Source organism: Zootoca vivipara, chromosome 14 (assembly GCF_963506605.1).
Source record: "Zootoca vivipara chromosome 14, rZooViv1.1, whole genome shotgun sequence".
In the NCBI taxonomy this organism is placed as follows: domain Eukaryota; kingdom Metazoa; phylum Chordata; class Lepidosauria; order Squamata; family Lacertidae; genus Zootoca; species Zootoca vivipara.
In genome coordinates, this window is record NC_083289.1 from 6,574,362 (window position 1) to 6,590,170 (window position 15,809).

Consider the following 15,809-nt stretch of genomic DNA (forward strand, 5'->3'; position numbering starts at 1 on the left):
TTACTTACGAATGTTTCTACTTACGAATGGAGCTCCGTCTGCCATCTTGGATGCGGTTTAGATAGGATTTTTTCTACTTATGAATTTTTAGATAGGGTTGCTTCTACTTACGAATTTTTTCTCCCAATGCATTCCTATGGGATTCGACTTACAATTTTTTTCGACTTTTACAAATGTGCATTTGGAACGCATTAAATTCGTAAGTAGAGGTACCACTGTACTATGGGCAGCAGTTGCTACGGAGTTTCAGGGCAGGTAACTCTCCCAGCCCTACCTGCTGATGCTGTCGCGGATTGAACTTGGGACCTCCTGCTTGCAAAGGAGGTGCTCCAACTACTGAGCTACTACGATGGCCCTTTCCCTAAAGTCTCCCTCAAGGAGAGCCAACAAAATATATTGGGTCACCTGGAAAGTTAGCAGAGTCATTGTCCTAGAAAGAGCCTTTATGGGCAAGAATCTGTTTTGTCCAATGCATGAACGAGACAGTAAAATGGCGTGTGGCTGTGGGTACATACCTGTGGAAAAGACACACACTTTGCTTCTCTATATCTCTGCACACACAAACACACATGATGCAATGAGGGGAAGCTGCACGGTGAGATTTTAAAGTAGCCAGACGACGTCTGCTGAATGCTGAGGTGCAGTATATGAGCCCCATCAATGGAGGTGAATGAGAGTCAGTCCTTGGGGTCAACAATCTCACAGGCAGAGGAGGCCTAGCCATTCTCAGGGGGCCTTCAGTGTGATTTGGTCATTGTAGGGAGAAGGGTGAGCTGCGCTGCAAAGATGGAGGAGCCCCCCCATCCCCCCAGCTCTCCCCCCCCAGCCTGCCTTTGCAATGGATCCCTCCTTTGAATCCCACTAGAGTTTCTCTGCCGCTGACTTTTTGAAGGGTTAATTGGGTGCAATTCTAAATACATTCGAGTATATTGTAGGAGACAAGGATTAAATCCAATGATGTGAAAACATTCCCACGGTTTTGACTTACTAAAAAGAAATAAGCAAGATGTTGGCCATCGTCATGTTGCATTACTTCATACTAGCCTGGAGGCAGACTTGATGGGAGGGAAATGCAGAGAGATGTAGCGAGAGGAGACGTTCAAGTCCATGTCTGCTTCAAACCCCAATTTTCTTATGCTCAGAGATGAACGGGCACTGCAAGCGAAGCACTCCACTTTATTCCTACTCGACCCCATCAAGTATCAAATGAGGGAAAAGTGTGTTGATGGAACCACATTACAAACTCATACCTTTGCTGCCATCTTCTGGCTTAATAGGGGAAGGACAGGCTGGCCCTGCTCTTCACGGCACCCATTCTGTCACTTCAGGCAGACTTTGGGAGCCAGGAGGACAGAACACAAAGTTTGCTTGTTTATGTTTGGACCTGTTAGCTGCAAAATGGACTTCTACAGACTTGAGCATGAGAACTTCTTATTGCTGTGCCCATGTTAATTAGCTTGGCTAATTAGGCTTCGGGTGCTTGTAGAAAGCATCAAAATTGGCCCATCTCTTGCACCAGATGTAAGGCTGCCCCCATGGGTAAAACTGCACATTAAAATTGCAAGGGCCACTCAAAGTGTTCTTTTGATTATTACTACGTTTTTAATTTTAATCACATGGTGCTAGCTTTAGGCACTTGGGGAAAACATCCCTGCTCCCAGTTTGTGGATCATAGTAATTTTGTCATAATAGTGCCCTTCTCTGCCCCTCTGATCTCACAACCACATCAGCCACCTGTGTGCTCCTGAAGGTGTCCAAGATGAGGCGCCCTTGGCTCTAAGCATCACCACTTGCTCATCTGCCATGGATGGATGCAAGCTTTCAGGTCTCGTAGCCACTGGGCTCTTTTTATTTTAATTTGAAGATAACACATGCAAGGGAGTGTGTGTGTGTGTGTGTGTGTGTGTGTGTGTGTGTTTTCATTGCATCCAGTTGCAAACATTTAAAATATTAATTTTCAGAGGAAAACAATGTTGAAAGTGCAATGTTAATTGTGTTTCCAAGGGTGGTAGGCACATAGGCAGTTCAGGGGGTCGGGGGACAGTTAAGTGGCTGAACTTGGACTTAAGGTTACAGGTAGGTAGCCGTGTTGGTCTGGATCGAAGTAAAATAAAAAAATTCCTTCAGTAGCACCTTAAAGACCAACTAAGTTTTTATTTTGGTATGAGCTTTCGTGTGCATGCACACTTCTTCAGATACAGGTGAACTTAAGGTGATAACATTGGACTTAAGGTGATAACATTTGATTAAAGCAAATAAGAATCAATATAAGTGCAACTGGAAGGAAGCTGGCTTGCTTAATCAATGACTGGATTTTAGCTCGGTTGTTACAGTCTATCAAGATGCACCAAAGAATTTGTTTCTCTGTCCTGTGGTTTAATCTGCAGTATCACAAAAAGCTGCTATACTTTTTATGGGTGTTTAACAACAACAACAACTGCTTGTGTTGCAAAGCCAAGGGTGGTAATTGGGGTCAATTTCAGTCACTGCACTTGGGTGCTCCTCTTGAGTAATATCAACAGTGAGAGAACTTACTAACAGGCGACTGCTACAAATAAGTGATCTGTCAGTTGTACCCAGAAGAGTGATGCCTGCCTATTAAGAACAGATGTCAAATATATTGCAGGAAATACCCAAGCGCTTAGCAAGTCTGCAGAGGAGCTTTTCCTAAGTAGTAGGGCAGCATTGCTGTCGAGTGTGTCCCTAGACCAGATGGCCGGGAGGTTGCCTGCTCTTGATGGAACAGGGATAGCCTAACTTCTGTTGTCTGTGCTCAGGTAACCTCAAGGTTAGATAACAGTAATATGTTATACTTCAGATCGTGAAGCTGAGGCTCCAATACTTTGGCCACCTCATGAGAAGACTCCCTGGAAAAGACCCTGATGTTGGGAAAGATTGAGGGCACTAGGAGAAGGGGACGACAGAGGATGAGATGGTTGGACAGTGTTCTCGAAGCTACAAACATGAGATTGACCAAACTGCAGGAGGCAGTGGAAGACAGGAGTGCCTGGCGTGCTATGGTCCATGGGGTCATGAAGAGTCGGACACGACTAAACGACTAAACAACAACAAATATGTTATACTTAGGGCTGCCTCTGAAGATGGTTCAGAAACTTCAGCTCACTGGGGCAAGACAGGTTGAGCATATTACACCTGTCCTGGCCCACTGGGTGCCAGTTAGCTTCCAGGCCCAAATCAAAGTGCTGGTTTTGACCTAGAAAGCCTTGAATTGCTCAGGACTGCAATACCTCAAGGACTGCCTTTCTCCATATGAACTGACCTGGACCCTGCACTCATCATATGAGGCCCTTCTTTGTGTGCCTCCTCTGTGAGAAGTCTTTTCTGCAGCGGCTCCCCATTTGTGGAATGCTCTTCATTACACACCTTTAGGCCCAGGCAAAAATATCCTCTTCAACCAGGCCTTTGGCTGACTAACAACCTATATCCTTTAAGATGTCAGTGTCCGCTTAGATGGAGCTCAAGGAGAGGCCCAGGAAGGCTCTTTCACAAATCACAGGACCACAAACCACAATAGCGCTTAGTCACTGCAGGAAGAGTGTGCATCTAGATAGCTCTTTGGTCTGATCCAACAGCACATTATATATAAAAGGTAAAGGTAAAGGACCCCTGGATAGTTAAGTCCAGTCAAAGGCGACTATGGGGTTGCGTCGCTCATCTGGCTTTTCAGGCCGAGGGTTTGTCCACAGACAGCTTTTCGGGTCATGTGGCCAGCAGGACTAAACAACTTCTGGCACAACAGGACACCGTGATGGAAGCCAGAGCGCACAGAAACGGCCTTTACCTTCCCACCGCAGTGGTACCTATTGATCTACTAGCACTTTTGAACTGCTAGGTTGGCAGGAGCTGGGGCAGAGCAACAGAAGCTCACCACCATGGCGTGGATTTGAACCACTGACCTTCTGATCAGCAAGCCCAAGAAGCTCAGTTGTTAAAACCCTTCCCTGAAGGGGCAGTGTTTCTAGAGCCGCCAGCCAATGGGACCCCTCCACTGCCAGCTTACAGTCTGCTTCATCCCATCATAGCAGGACAAAAAAAAAATGACAAAGACCTTTTCCTGCTCTTCAAAACAGAGAAGGAATGGCACCATCCCACTGCCTCCAATGTTTCAGAAAGTGGTTTGTATTCACCCTTTTGCCCTAATGAGACTGGGCAAGTCGCTGTAGCTATTGCTTTGGGGGCAAACAAAAGTAAATAGGATCCTATTAAAAATGGGAAGCTTAGCACAAAAGAGTGGGGGGAACCACACCAAACTCCGATTCAATAAACATCAGAAGAGGTTCTATCCATGGATAATTAACTGTGATGTCTTTCTAAAAACGAGAATAATTGAAAACAGGGGTTTAAAGTTGATTCATGGAGGCTTCCCCAAGATATTTATTATTGCAAGCTCAGAAGATCTGTCTGGGTTCTGTCACTGGGGATGGCTAAACTTGGTGTCCAGATGTTTGTTTAAGTTTCTCCCACATAGTTCTGAAGTCCGTTAGCAGGGGGTTATCAGGGAGCAGGCCCTGCGAATCTTCCTTGACTAATATTCTCATTTCTTCCGCAACTTTGATGTTTTCTTTCATTAAAATTCCTGGCCCTTTGCCACACACACCAAAAAAAAAAAAAAAACCTGCTTGGCTTGCAAAAAGAGGGGCCTGCAGACATGACATACGACCGAAGAAAGCTAATATTTATCATCAGCTGTCATTAAAGCCTCACTATAATTGGTGTGGTGACAATCAGAACAGCTTAAAATGGACCAAAAAAAATTAAAGGAAAGAGAACCAAAGGTGGTGCATAACGAGACGGGTCGGAAAAAGATGTCCACCAAATTAATTGGGAGTTAGCAAATTCCTGCAGTTTATTTTTTAAAGGAAAAAGAAAAAGCAAGACAAGAGTATGACTATGAAGCTGAGAAGGGATGAATTCAGGGCACCATTGGTGATGGATGGAGAAATCTCACTCTCAAAAACAGGCACAACCCGTTGTGACAGCCTCCTGGGCAAGTCCCACATGAGAGAGCAGCCTCTACATGAGAGCCTGGATGTGGCAGGACAAGAGTGTAGGGGTGTTGCATGTGCCTGCATGCATGAGAAATAGACAAGAGGTTCTCAAGCATTTTCATTGGCTAAAACATCTGCAATTTGTTATCTGCAATTTGTTATCTGCAATTTGTAGAAACCAGCATTATAACACAGCCTAATTCTTATTTGGTGGTGCTGTGGGTTAAACCACTGAGCCTAGGGCTTGCTGATCAGAAGCTCGGCAGTTCAAATCCCCGCGACGGGGTGAGCTCCCGTTGTTTGGTCCCAGCTCCTGCCCACCTAGCAGTTCGAAAGCACATCAAAGTGCAAGTAGATAAATAGGTACCGGTCTGGCAGGAAGGTAAATGGCATTTCTGTGAACGGGCTCTGGTTCGCCAGAAGCAGCTTAGTCATGCTGGCCACATGACCCAGACAAACGCTGGCTCCCTCGGCCTATAGAGCGAGATGAGCACGCAACCCCAGAGTCGTCTGCGACTGGACCTAACGGTCAGGGGTACCTTTACCTTTTTATTCATAAACTAAGTTATTAGTTGAAAACTGTAATTCACCGAATTTGCTTGCAAATGCATCCATGTCAAATGGTACTGTACAGGGGAAGAAAGCCCCCATTGCAGACAGCAAACATTGTAGTCAAGAAAGGTACAAGGAGGAAACACTGCAAAGTTAATGGGACTACAGGAGAGTTCATTGGAGAGCACGGAGGGCAGCAGGTAGGAAGAAGAAACAGGGCGAGGGGGGAAACAAGTAGGGCATGGTGCAGCAGAATTACAGGGCAAATGACAGAAGGGCAAGAGGACTTCTACCTCTCCCACTGACTGTTTTGATCAGAGGTACACTTTGGGTGGACTGGAGATGGGAAGGCCTGGGAAAAAACCTGGAAAAATGGGGTGGGGATCCAGGTTTGTTCCGTTTTTTTTTCCCACGAAAAAATAGAAAAAATTGTTTGATATACTTTGAATATTCCACACACTATTTCCCCTCCCCCCCTATTTTTCCTGAAAAAATGGCTTTGGAAAAAAATTGAAAAAACTTGTGTGTGTCCCCCCCATTTTTCCCGTCCCCCCCCTCAGGCCTTCCAGCACCCACACTTTGGAGCTCCCTGCCGACTGACACCAAGCAGGTGCTCTCACTGTACTCTTTCCAGCAACTGCTCAAAACATTTTCGTTAGGGCAGCCCATCCGAACACGTAGAAGCTGCATGCAATTTACTTCCTTTTAACCACCGCTGACTTTAATCATCTTTTGAATACTCTTAACTGTGTTTTATCAATCATTTTAATGTTCTGTTGTATATTTTTGTAAACTGTTTAGAAAGCTCTCTTACCATCATGCGGTTTATAATATATAATAACAAATTCAATTTTAAAAACATACGGTACACTCCTTTCCTTTGAGCCTTAGTGCAACATACTATTCAGTAACTGGATTTTGGTTACTTCTGGGCCTGGCATGCAAAAAAAATTGCCTTACACTTTGCCCCGGCTGTCTTCAAGTAGAGATGGGAAGGCCTGGAAACCCTCCAGAAAAAACAGGTTTCCCCCCCGTTTCTTAGAAGTCCATGAGAAAAATGACAAAGAGGAAGACGAAGAAGAAATGGAAAAAGATAGCAGTAGTTCAGAAAATGAGATAGAATAAACTGCATGTATATGTTGTGTCTTCTGTTTTTTGTTTTTAAAAAAGCACTACTCAAAGGGTAGACCTTCTATGGAGCTTAAATATTGAGGTGGATCTTAACTTTATTTGCTGTTGGTGCTAAGGGGCAAATCTGATTATTTTTGATGTTGATGCTTTTTGTTGCTTTTGAGGGGAAGGGGTGTGGTTACCTGTTTTATTACAAGCACACTTTTATATACACTGTGTTTTACGCAATTTGTAAAACTACTCCACACTGAACTTTTTTTTTCAATTTTTCCAAAATTTCCATTTTTTTTCCGGAAAATAACCTGGGGGAGGTTCTCATGGCTTCAAAATTTCTGGAAATTTTACATCTCTAGGGTGGCCTAAGGTGTGCTTCTCCCGAGGCTCCTTGCTCTCCCAGCAGCCCAATGGCAACACTTTTACTGACTTTAAGGAACCTAGAGTGCGCTTTTGTTGATGCATTTAAGATTTTAAACTAAGTTACACCCCAGAGCAGATTCCGCCACCATTAGAAAGCCTTGTAGCATTTAAAATAAAGTATATCTTCAAAGCGGGACGCGGGTGGTGCTGTGGGTTAAACCACTGAGCCTAGGGCTTGCTGATCAGAAGGTCGGCAGTTTGAATCCCCGCAACGGGGTGAGCTCCCATTGCTCGGTTCCAGCTCCTGCCCACCTAGCAGTTTGAAAGCACACCAAAAAGTGCAAGTAGATAAATAGGTACCGCTCCGGCGGGAAGGTAAACGGCATTTCCATGCGCTGCTCTGGTTCGACAGAAGTGGCTTAGTCATGCTGGCCACATGACCCGGAAGCTGTACGCTCCCTCGGCCAGTAAAGCGAGATGAGAACCGCAACCCGAGTCGTTCGTGACTGGACCTAACGGTCAGGGGTCCCTTTACCTTTTTATATCTTCAAAGGAGTGTGGTACTACAAAATTAATCTGGTGTTCACCATTTTAGGCAAAGGCGGTGGGAAAGAAAGAGCCATGTTTTCCATGTGTAATCTTTTCCTCTCTCTCACACACACACACATAAGAATCTTCTCTGGACTAGATGGTGGGAAATAGGAAGCTTTGAAGGCAACCACATTTAAGATGTGATGAGAGTCACTCCCACAATGCAGTGTTATCAAATGAGGCCTCCTCTTTCATTGCACTGACTGCCATTAAGAGGCTAGAAGCAAGTGCTTGGGTGATACATAACAAGTCTAATCAGAGGGCCATATCCTAACAAGTCCTACTCAGAGTAGATCCATGGAAATTAATGTGCCTAAATTAGACATGTCCTTTAACTTCAGTGGTTCTATTTCGAGTAGGATTAGCATTTGATTCCACTATGTTGGGGGCCACAAGTCACACTGAGTATGTAGCCTATGTGTAAAGGGGGGCAGGGACTTTTTTTTTTGAAGCGCAAATGGTGGGGGTGTCACAAAACCATTCTGGCATCATTGATACACAGTAAGGGGCCTGTGGGAGAGGCCAGTGAGTGCAGGACTTAAAATTAAATGGTCAAAATTCGAAGGGAACAAAAAACCTTTTGGAATCCCAAGATCACAACAGGGAACCTATAGGAGAACTCAGTAAATATATATATTCATAATTACACACGCACACACATAATTAAAATGAAAAATTGGGAGTGGCTTGGGAGGTCATAAAAAACCTTTTGACTATGGTCTCACAGCAGCGGACTCAAAGCAGTAAAACGAGCTTTTAAAATTAACTTTTGTTTTTGTCTTTTTAAGGCAAATTGGGGTGAGGGTCTTGAGGAGGTGCAAAGTAACCTCTTGAGGGGGTAGATGCATCCCATGGGCTGGTTAGCCCTCCCCACACTTTAGCCAACACAGAGGAGCTTGCCTTCACTACTGCATCTAGCTCATGACCTGCTACGCTGGCAAGCTGAGGCTCCCCAGGGCTTCAAACAGGGAGACTCACACAACCCCATGGAGATGCTGTGATTGAACCAGGATCTTCTGCATGCCAATCATGTGTACTAACACTATGCTATGAGCCTTTGCCACAGTCCACCCCAGCCAGCACGTGTGCCTCATACCAGCAGCACTCCTAGAGATATTGATCTGCAAAGGGTTGGATCTCCCCCCCCCCCCCGTTTCATCAGCCCTGATCCAGGGGATGCCTCCACAGGCAGTGCAACTAACTGACGAGGAGGTATTTTAACCCTGACATCACAAGGAGACACACATTGAAACATGCTGCTCCTGAATTTTAATGCCACATAGAAAAATATAGAAACACAACACTTTTATTTTTAAATAGAAAATATTGTCATCTTTTACACAAGTTAACAAATCTTACATTTGTTTGGAATCAGGCAAAGGCTAGAAGGCAAAGACTTGGCTGCTCTTGCATCCGTTGCCTCCTCCTTTCACACGTGGGGCACAGCAGACTCAGTATGCTCCTGCACAAACCCAACTGAGGCATGCCACTGGGGACTGCTGCTTCTAGGACTTACAAGCTTTCAAAATGCACCTACTTCTTTGGCAAGCAACAGCAAAGGGACCAGGGAATCTGGAAACCTCTGCAGCACTCTGGTTAACCCAGGGCCTCTGCAGGTGAGCACTCCTAACACCCTTGGGAAAATTTGTAGCAGCACACAAGAGGAAAAAGCACTGCGATCCTTCTGTGTCTTCGCCCAGGCATCCACTGCAGATTCTGCCTTGGACTCAGTCTTCAGCCGAGCTGTAGCATTCCTCGTCCCTGACTTCTCTGTAGTTGCCCAGCATCTCCCCCTCTGGCTCATAGCAGGCCATCTGAGGGCCTAGTCTGCCTGCAAGCTTCTGGGCTGCAAGTTTGGCTAGCATTTCCTATAAAAAGAGAGAAGAGAAACCATTTACTGAAATAAAATAAAAAAATTCCTTCAGTAGCACCTTAAAGACCAACTAAGTTTTTATTTTGGTATGAGCTTTCGTGTGCATGCACACTTCTTCAGATACAGTCTGTATCTGAAGAAGTGTGCATGCACACGAAAGCTCATACCAAAATAAAAACTTAGTTGGTCTTTAAGGTGCTACTGAAGGAATTTTTTTATTTTACTTCGATCCAGACCAACACGGCTACCTACCTGTAACCATTTACTGAAAGTTAGTACAGTGGTACCTCTGGTTAAGAACTTAATTCGTTCCGGAGGTCCGTTCTTAACCTGAAACTGTTCTTAACTTGAAGCACCACTTTAGCTAATGGGGCCTCCTGCTGCTGCCGCGCTGCTGGAGCAAGATTTCTGTTCTCATCCTGAAGCAAAGTTCTTAACCTGAGGTACTATTTCTGGGTTAGCAGAGTCTGTAACCTGAAGCGTTTGTAACCTGAAGCGTTTGTAACCCGAGGTACCACTGTAAATGCTAGGGTGGTCCCTAGGCCCAACAGAAACACAACAGATGAAGCCATATACTATGAGCTGCCCACAGAATCCCCTGGTATCAAGGCACAGTGCCATGCTAGAAAGAAGGGCAGTGGAGAAGAGGGGTGGGGGGAACAAGACCACCATTCACAGTGCAAAAGCAACTTTGCCACATTGCGCTGAACACTGGGAGGCATTTGGACACAGAGAGAGTTGCTGTATAAGATGGAAAAGGGGACTCTAAGGACAAAAAGCCCAGTGCAAGCAGGTAGGTGGAAAGGGAGATCCAGTCCTCTCTTTTCTCTGGCATCCTTAACCACAGAGTTTCAACACCAGTGTATTAATTAATGAAATTGAAGAAAGAAAGAGACATCATAGAGCAAACTAGCTGTTAAATGCTGGAAGTAATTGTCCTTTACAGGCGAATTGTACTTCAGGCGAAGGTGTTCAGAGAAAAAAAATCAACTCAACTCTGGCTGATATTTATCTAGCTGAGTCTACAAATCCAAGATGGTTAGACCAGATATGACATTATTTGTAATTTAATTACAGACAAACTGCCCCCAGTTGTTTATTAACATCGCAATAAGCAAAAGAAAACAAAGCAGAGCGTGACAACACAGTATTAATTTAGTGCCCGATACTCTTCTGTACTCATCCCATTCTCACCTGCATTTAAATTAAATCAAGACTTGCAAGTAAATTAAGTGGCTATGCATATGAAAAAGATTCATAACTCAAATTCAGCATGTAGAATTTCAAAGCTATGCAAAACTGGCTTATTTGCAATCTGCTTATTTTTACTTGTAAGTCAACATGAGTTTGATTGCAATCACAAACAAATGGGGAATAAATATCAAAATAAGTAAGCTAAGTCTGCTCTGACCATTTCTATTCAGAACATTCCTATCCAAGTGTTTTTAGAAAGCAGCATCTTTTTAGTGAAGTTGAACACTGGTACTACTGAGTCAGGCCATTGATCCATTTGGCCAAGTATTGCCTCCTCTGACTGGCAACAGTTTTTCAGTATCTCAGGCGGAAACAAGAACAGCCCTGCAGCAGCAGCTGCATGAGGCCAAAAGGGGCTCATCTAGTCCAGCATCCTCTTCTGATAATGGCCTGCCAGATGTCCATTTTGGGAAGCCACAAGAACAGAGCACAACAGCACCCGGCAGCTGGCATGCAGAGCATACTGCATCTAACAGGGGGCCTAAAACACAGCCGTCTTGACTAGTAGCACTGGATAGTCTTATCCTACATGAATTACTCTCTCTTCTAGCCACCAAAACTGATAGCCACCATTACCTCTTGTGGGAGTGAATTCCATAATCTGACTATATTTTGCATGTAGAAGTACTTTCTTCTGCTTGTCCTCAATCTCCCACCCTCCAGCACCAGATGACCCTCACTGAGTTCTAGTATTATGGGAGGGGGAGAAGTTTCCTACCCACCTTCTCCACATAATGCACAACACGTCTCTCCCACCTCATGCTACCTTTCCACCGAGCCGGCACATTCTGCAAGATAAGCTGTGCTGTACTACCAAGCAATGCATTCTCCCTGATGTTGGTTTGGGGCTGGACCTTGTGCCTCCTTTCTTTCCTCTGTCCTCCAGAGTCCAGGGCAAAGCAAAAGTATGGAAGCCTCTTTGCCACCACAGACTGTTCTAACTCTGGGGTCAAGGAGTTCCCTCCTTAGAACAAAATTATAGCAGACGCCTCTCCCCCTCCACCCCCCACAATCTGCATGTCCCCATAATATGGAACAGGAGCTCATGCAAAGCATCAGCGCTTTCATCCATACCTCATAAGCTTCCTTTTGTTGGATCTGAATCGCTACTGAATCTTCTAGGGATAGCAGCTGCGTAGGCTCATGATGAAGAGGGGGTAACCGAGCAGCTGTGATGTCATTCAAGTGCTTCTTATCTCTGTGGCGTCTTTCCTCTGCAGAAAGGGGAAAGGGGGGACCTCTAGGGGAAGGGCTATATGGGGAGCCACAAGACGATCCACTTGACTCAGTCAGCAATCTAGAAGAAACCAAGAGCACAGCTCATGAAATGCCTCCCAGCCCTCTGGCACATAAAGTTGTTCCCTCCCTCCACTCCTGTTCTGCTCTGAAATTTCAGGTTTGGACACTGAAGGAGTTTGAGGCTAACATCTGATGCTCAGGGAAGCTTCCTCAGGTGTGCTTGCACAGAAGAGTGGGGCCATGAAGCAATCGAAGAATTAAAATGACCCCCATATTGCTCTATCCCAAGGATTATGGTTTATAAGAGGTCTGACACACTTTATATTCTCATATAGGCCTCCGGGGCAGAGAAAATGGCAGCTCTAGTCAGGTGGCAGCTGCTGCCTGGTTTCCTTCAAGTCCACCTGGCCTTGGGCCAAGGGAGAGTTTAGGGGTCTCTGAGTGGAAGGGACCCCTGTGGCTCTACACTGCTTGGGCTAAGCTCCCCCTGCATTTGAGAAAGGGCCACAGCTTGGTGGTTTTGCATTGCATTGCAGGGGTTGGACTAGACCAGGCATAGGCAACCTTGGCTCTCCAGATGTTTTGGAACTACAACTTCCATGATCCCTGACCACTGGCCCTGTTAGCTAGGGATCATGGGAGTTGTAGTTCCAAAACATCTGAAGAGCCAAGGTTGCCTATGTCTGGACTAGACGATCCTCAAGGGTAACTTCCAACTCTACAATTCTATGATTCTAATGTATCACAGCAAGTAATAATTATTTTATAATCCTACCTTTAAAAAAAAATATTCCCCACCCCAAAATATGTATCCTAAACTTCCCAGTATGCATAAAACATACCCACACTTGTGGTTATAGCAAAAGCTCTCTCTGCGAGAGCGCATTTCCTGCAGTACTCACACATTAGCTTTAAATTTGCTTCTTTTTGCCACAGGGTGCTTCGCTCTCAGTTCTAGCACTTCCATGTAATGTGGAGTTTTGGGTGGTATGTTTGGAAAGTTCTGAAAAGCACGACCTTTACAGTCAAAACTCTGCCCATTTTCAGAGTTCTCCCCACACTCTCCCCCACCAACTGAAATTCTTTCAAAGGCATCCACCAGTGCTTCACTGCTGCTGCTTGCAGACTGTGCTGGATTTTCAGTTTTGTCTAGAAAATTCCGCTTGGGAGCCTCCTGAGCATCTTTTGGAAGCCTGGCTATTGACACCTCCAAAACAGTTTTGCTTCCTTGAGGAAAACTGGTGTCCTCAGGGGCTTGTCCTACTAATGCACTTCTGTTTGTTTTGCTTCTTTTCTTGGTCCAGACACTTTGCTTGTTCTGCAGAGATGATTCAATCTCATTGTAGTCACGTTCAGAAATAAGAGATGGGTCTTGGCATGTTGACTTGTTGCTGACAACCCTTTTTTGTTTGCTAGATTGGATGGCCTCTTGTTTTTCCTGGAACTCTAATCTAACAGCAGATAGAAGCTCAGTTGTTCTCTGTAGCTCTTCCTCTTGTGCGATAGCAATCTTCAATTTCTCAATGAAGTTGGATATCTTTTTACCTTTATCCGGAAGCCTGGATACAAATTTCCTATAATAGATGTGATGAAGATACACAAGGTAAACAGAATTCAAGGATGAGTTCTAATTCACATTTTGAATTCCTCTGAAGCCCATTAGCAAACACTCTGCTACTATCCCTTCTATTTGTTTGAGGTTGTCAAATGCAACAGCATGTTTTTTTCCATAAGGTTTTCTGTAAAAAAAATGTTTGCATAATAAAATCGTTTTATGGCCTCTAACTAAGCATGTTTATTTTACTTGTATTTAGTAAAGAAAACGAAAAATGTTGAAACTACCAAGATATTGTATGGTAATTGCAGTTGGGAACACAGGAAGCTGCCTTATACTGAATGAGACCATTTACCTATCTAGCTTGGTACAGTACACACAGCAGGATTTCATGCAAGATTCTCACCTTCCTGCCAGGGACTGTTCTGTATGCAAAACAGATGTTTTTACCACTGAGCCACAGCCCAACCATTTAATGCTGCTAATGAGATAAGAAAATGATTCCCCCCCCCCTCCTGAGCCTCAGCACATAAAACAGAGTACTGTAGAGGGGCACACCTGACCCTATGTGACATTTGGCCACCCTTACTTGGAGCTTTCGTTTCTGAAGGGGGAGGGGGAGATCTTCTCACATTTGAAAAGTGATAATAGTGTGCCTGCAGTGTTTCTATTTCATATCATATTCAACAACATTTAATTTTCAGATAAAGCAGTTTTAGTTGAATTAAAAAACAACAGCTCACTGGCAGTGTGCATTCATGTGTGCACTTTATATTTATATGTAACAACCATTTCCATAGAAGCCTCTAGTGTTTCTTTTGTTATTGATGCTGCCCAATTTTATTTAGTTTGTCATATCTGAGAAGGACCTAAAGCACCTGCCTCACATGCAAAAGTTTCAGTCCTCAGCATCTTCAACAAGGGCTGGCTCAGACTTCCACCTGAAATTCTGGAGCTGCCGCTCATCAGTGAAGAACACAGCAAGCCATGCAGACCAATGGCTTCATGTCTTAGCCTTTCTCGTGTCGTGCGTGTGTGTGTTATTTATTGACTTTGAGATGCTTTGAGAGGCACCAAGTACCAGGAAAGCAGCACGAAAATACCAGCCATTGATTTTCGTAGAAAAGTAGGCAAAGGATACATTTCTGAAATACGACAATAGCAGAAATGCTTGGGAGTCCACGTTCACCGCGGTACCAGCACAAAGGGCTGTGTAAGTTGCTTTAAACTGTTCTTACAACTTATAATTGCGTTTTGATGCTGTAATCCGCCCTGGGGCTTTAGGGCGGTATAATAAACAACAACAATATCGTTAATACTACCACTACTACTAATATTGAACCGGGGGTGAAGGGGCGCCCCCCGAAAGGCAAAAGCGGAGGGAAGCGCCGCTATCCAGGGGAAGGGGAGCGGCTCGGCCAGCCCAGCCTGAGCCGCTGTGGGGAGAGTCGGCCCGGCCCCTCTGGCCCCACCCCCGGCCTCTCACCGGTCCCCCAGCAGCTTCTCCTGCCGACTCAGCATCTCCCGCAGCTCCGGCAGGCTCCGGCCTCGCAGCTGCTCTGGCGCCACCGCCATGCCTCGCCCGGGGAGGGAAGGCCCGCATGGTCCCGGAGGCAGGAGGAGAGCGGGCGGGGACGGAGACAGCAGCGGCAACCCCACCGCTTCCGGCCCCCGGTGGGCGCCGCCATGTTTCCGGAAGCGCCCTACGGCTCCCCAGCGGGGCCAAAACACTTCGGTGGGCCCTTTACGGCTTCGCTCGCTAAGCAGCCGTTTTGGCAGGAGCCAGAGAGGCGCTGCTGCAAACGCGTTCCGACGTTTTTAGGATGCTTGACTGCTCCTCCTCCTCCCCCTCCCCTTATGTATAACTCGTTTCTATTTATAAAATTAATTGCAAAGCGCTTTGGGCGCATGTGGAGCTAAGAAGTAGTATTTTAAAAATAATTAAAACCAATCTTAACAATACTAATTAATGGCCAATGATGGCCAATGAATGAACAGTGAGATGCAGCAGCAGAAAGGGCTAATGCTACTCTACTCTGCATCAACAGACCAAGAGTCTTGGTCAAGGGAAATAACAGTGCCACTCTATTCTGCCTTGGTCAGAATACAACTGGAGCTTAGGACTTGCAGATCAGAAGGTCGGCGGTTCGAATCCCCGCGACGGGGTGAGCTCCCATTGCTCGGTCCCTGCTCCTTCCCACCTAGCACTTTGAAAGCACGTCAAAGCGCAAGTAGATAAATAGGTACC

The 15,809-nt window shown here is 45.4% G+C and overlaps 1 protein-coding gene across 1 annotated transcript in view; it reads right to left on the reverse strand.

Moving 5' to 3' along the window:
• Positions 1 to 8,886: 8,886 nt before the first annotated feature.
• The window catches only part of MYZAP (myocardial zonula adherens protein), a 64,721-nt gene continuing 57,798 nt past the window's right edge, over positions 8,887 to 15,809 (reverse strand). Inside the window, exons 13-15 of the mRNA XM_060282785.1 lie at positions 12,909 to 13,580; positions 11,842 to 12,064; positions 8,887 to 9,508 (exon numbers count right to left, since the gene is read on the reverse strand). Of these exons, the coding sequence (XP_060138768.1) occupies positions 9,368 to 9,508; positions 11,842 to 12,064; positions 12,909 to 13,580 (1,036 nt within the window). The 3' untranslated portion in view covers positions 8,887 to 9,367. The remainder of the gene's footprint in view (positions 9,509 to 11,841; positions 12,065 to 12,908; positions 13,581 to 15,809) is intronic.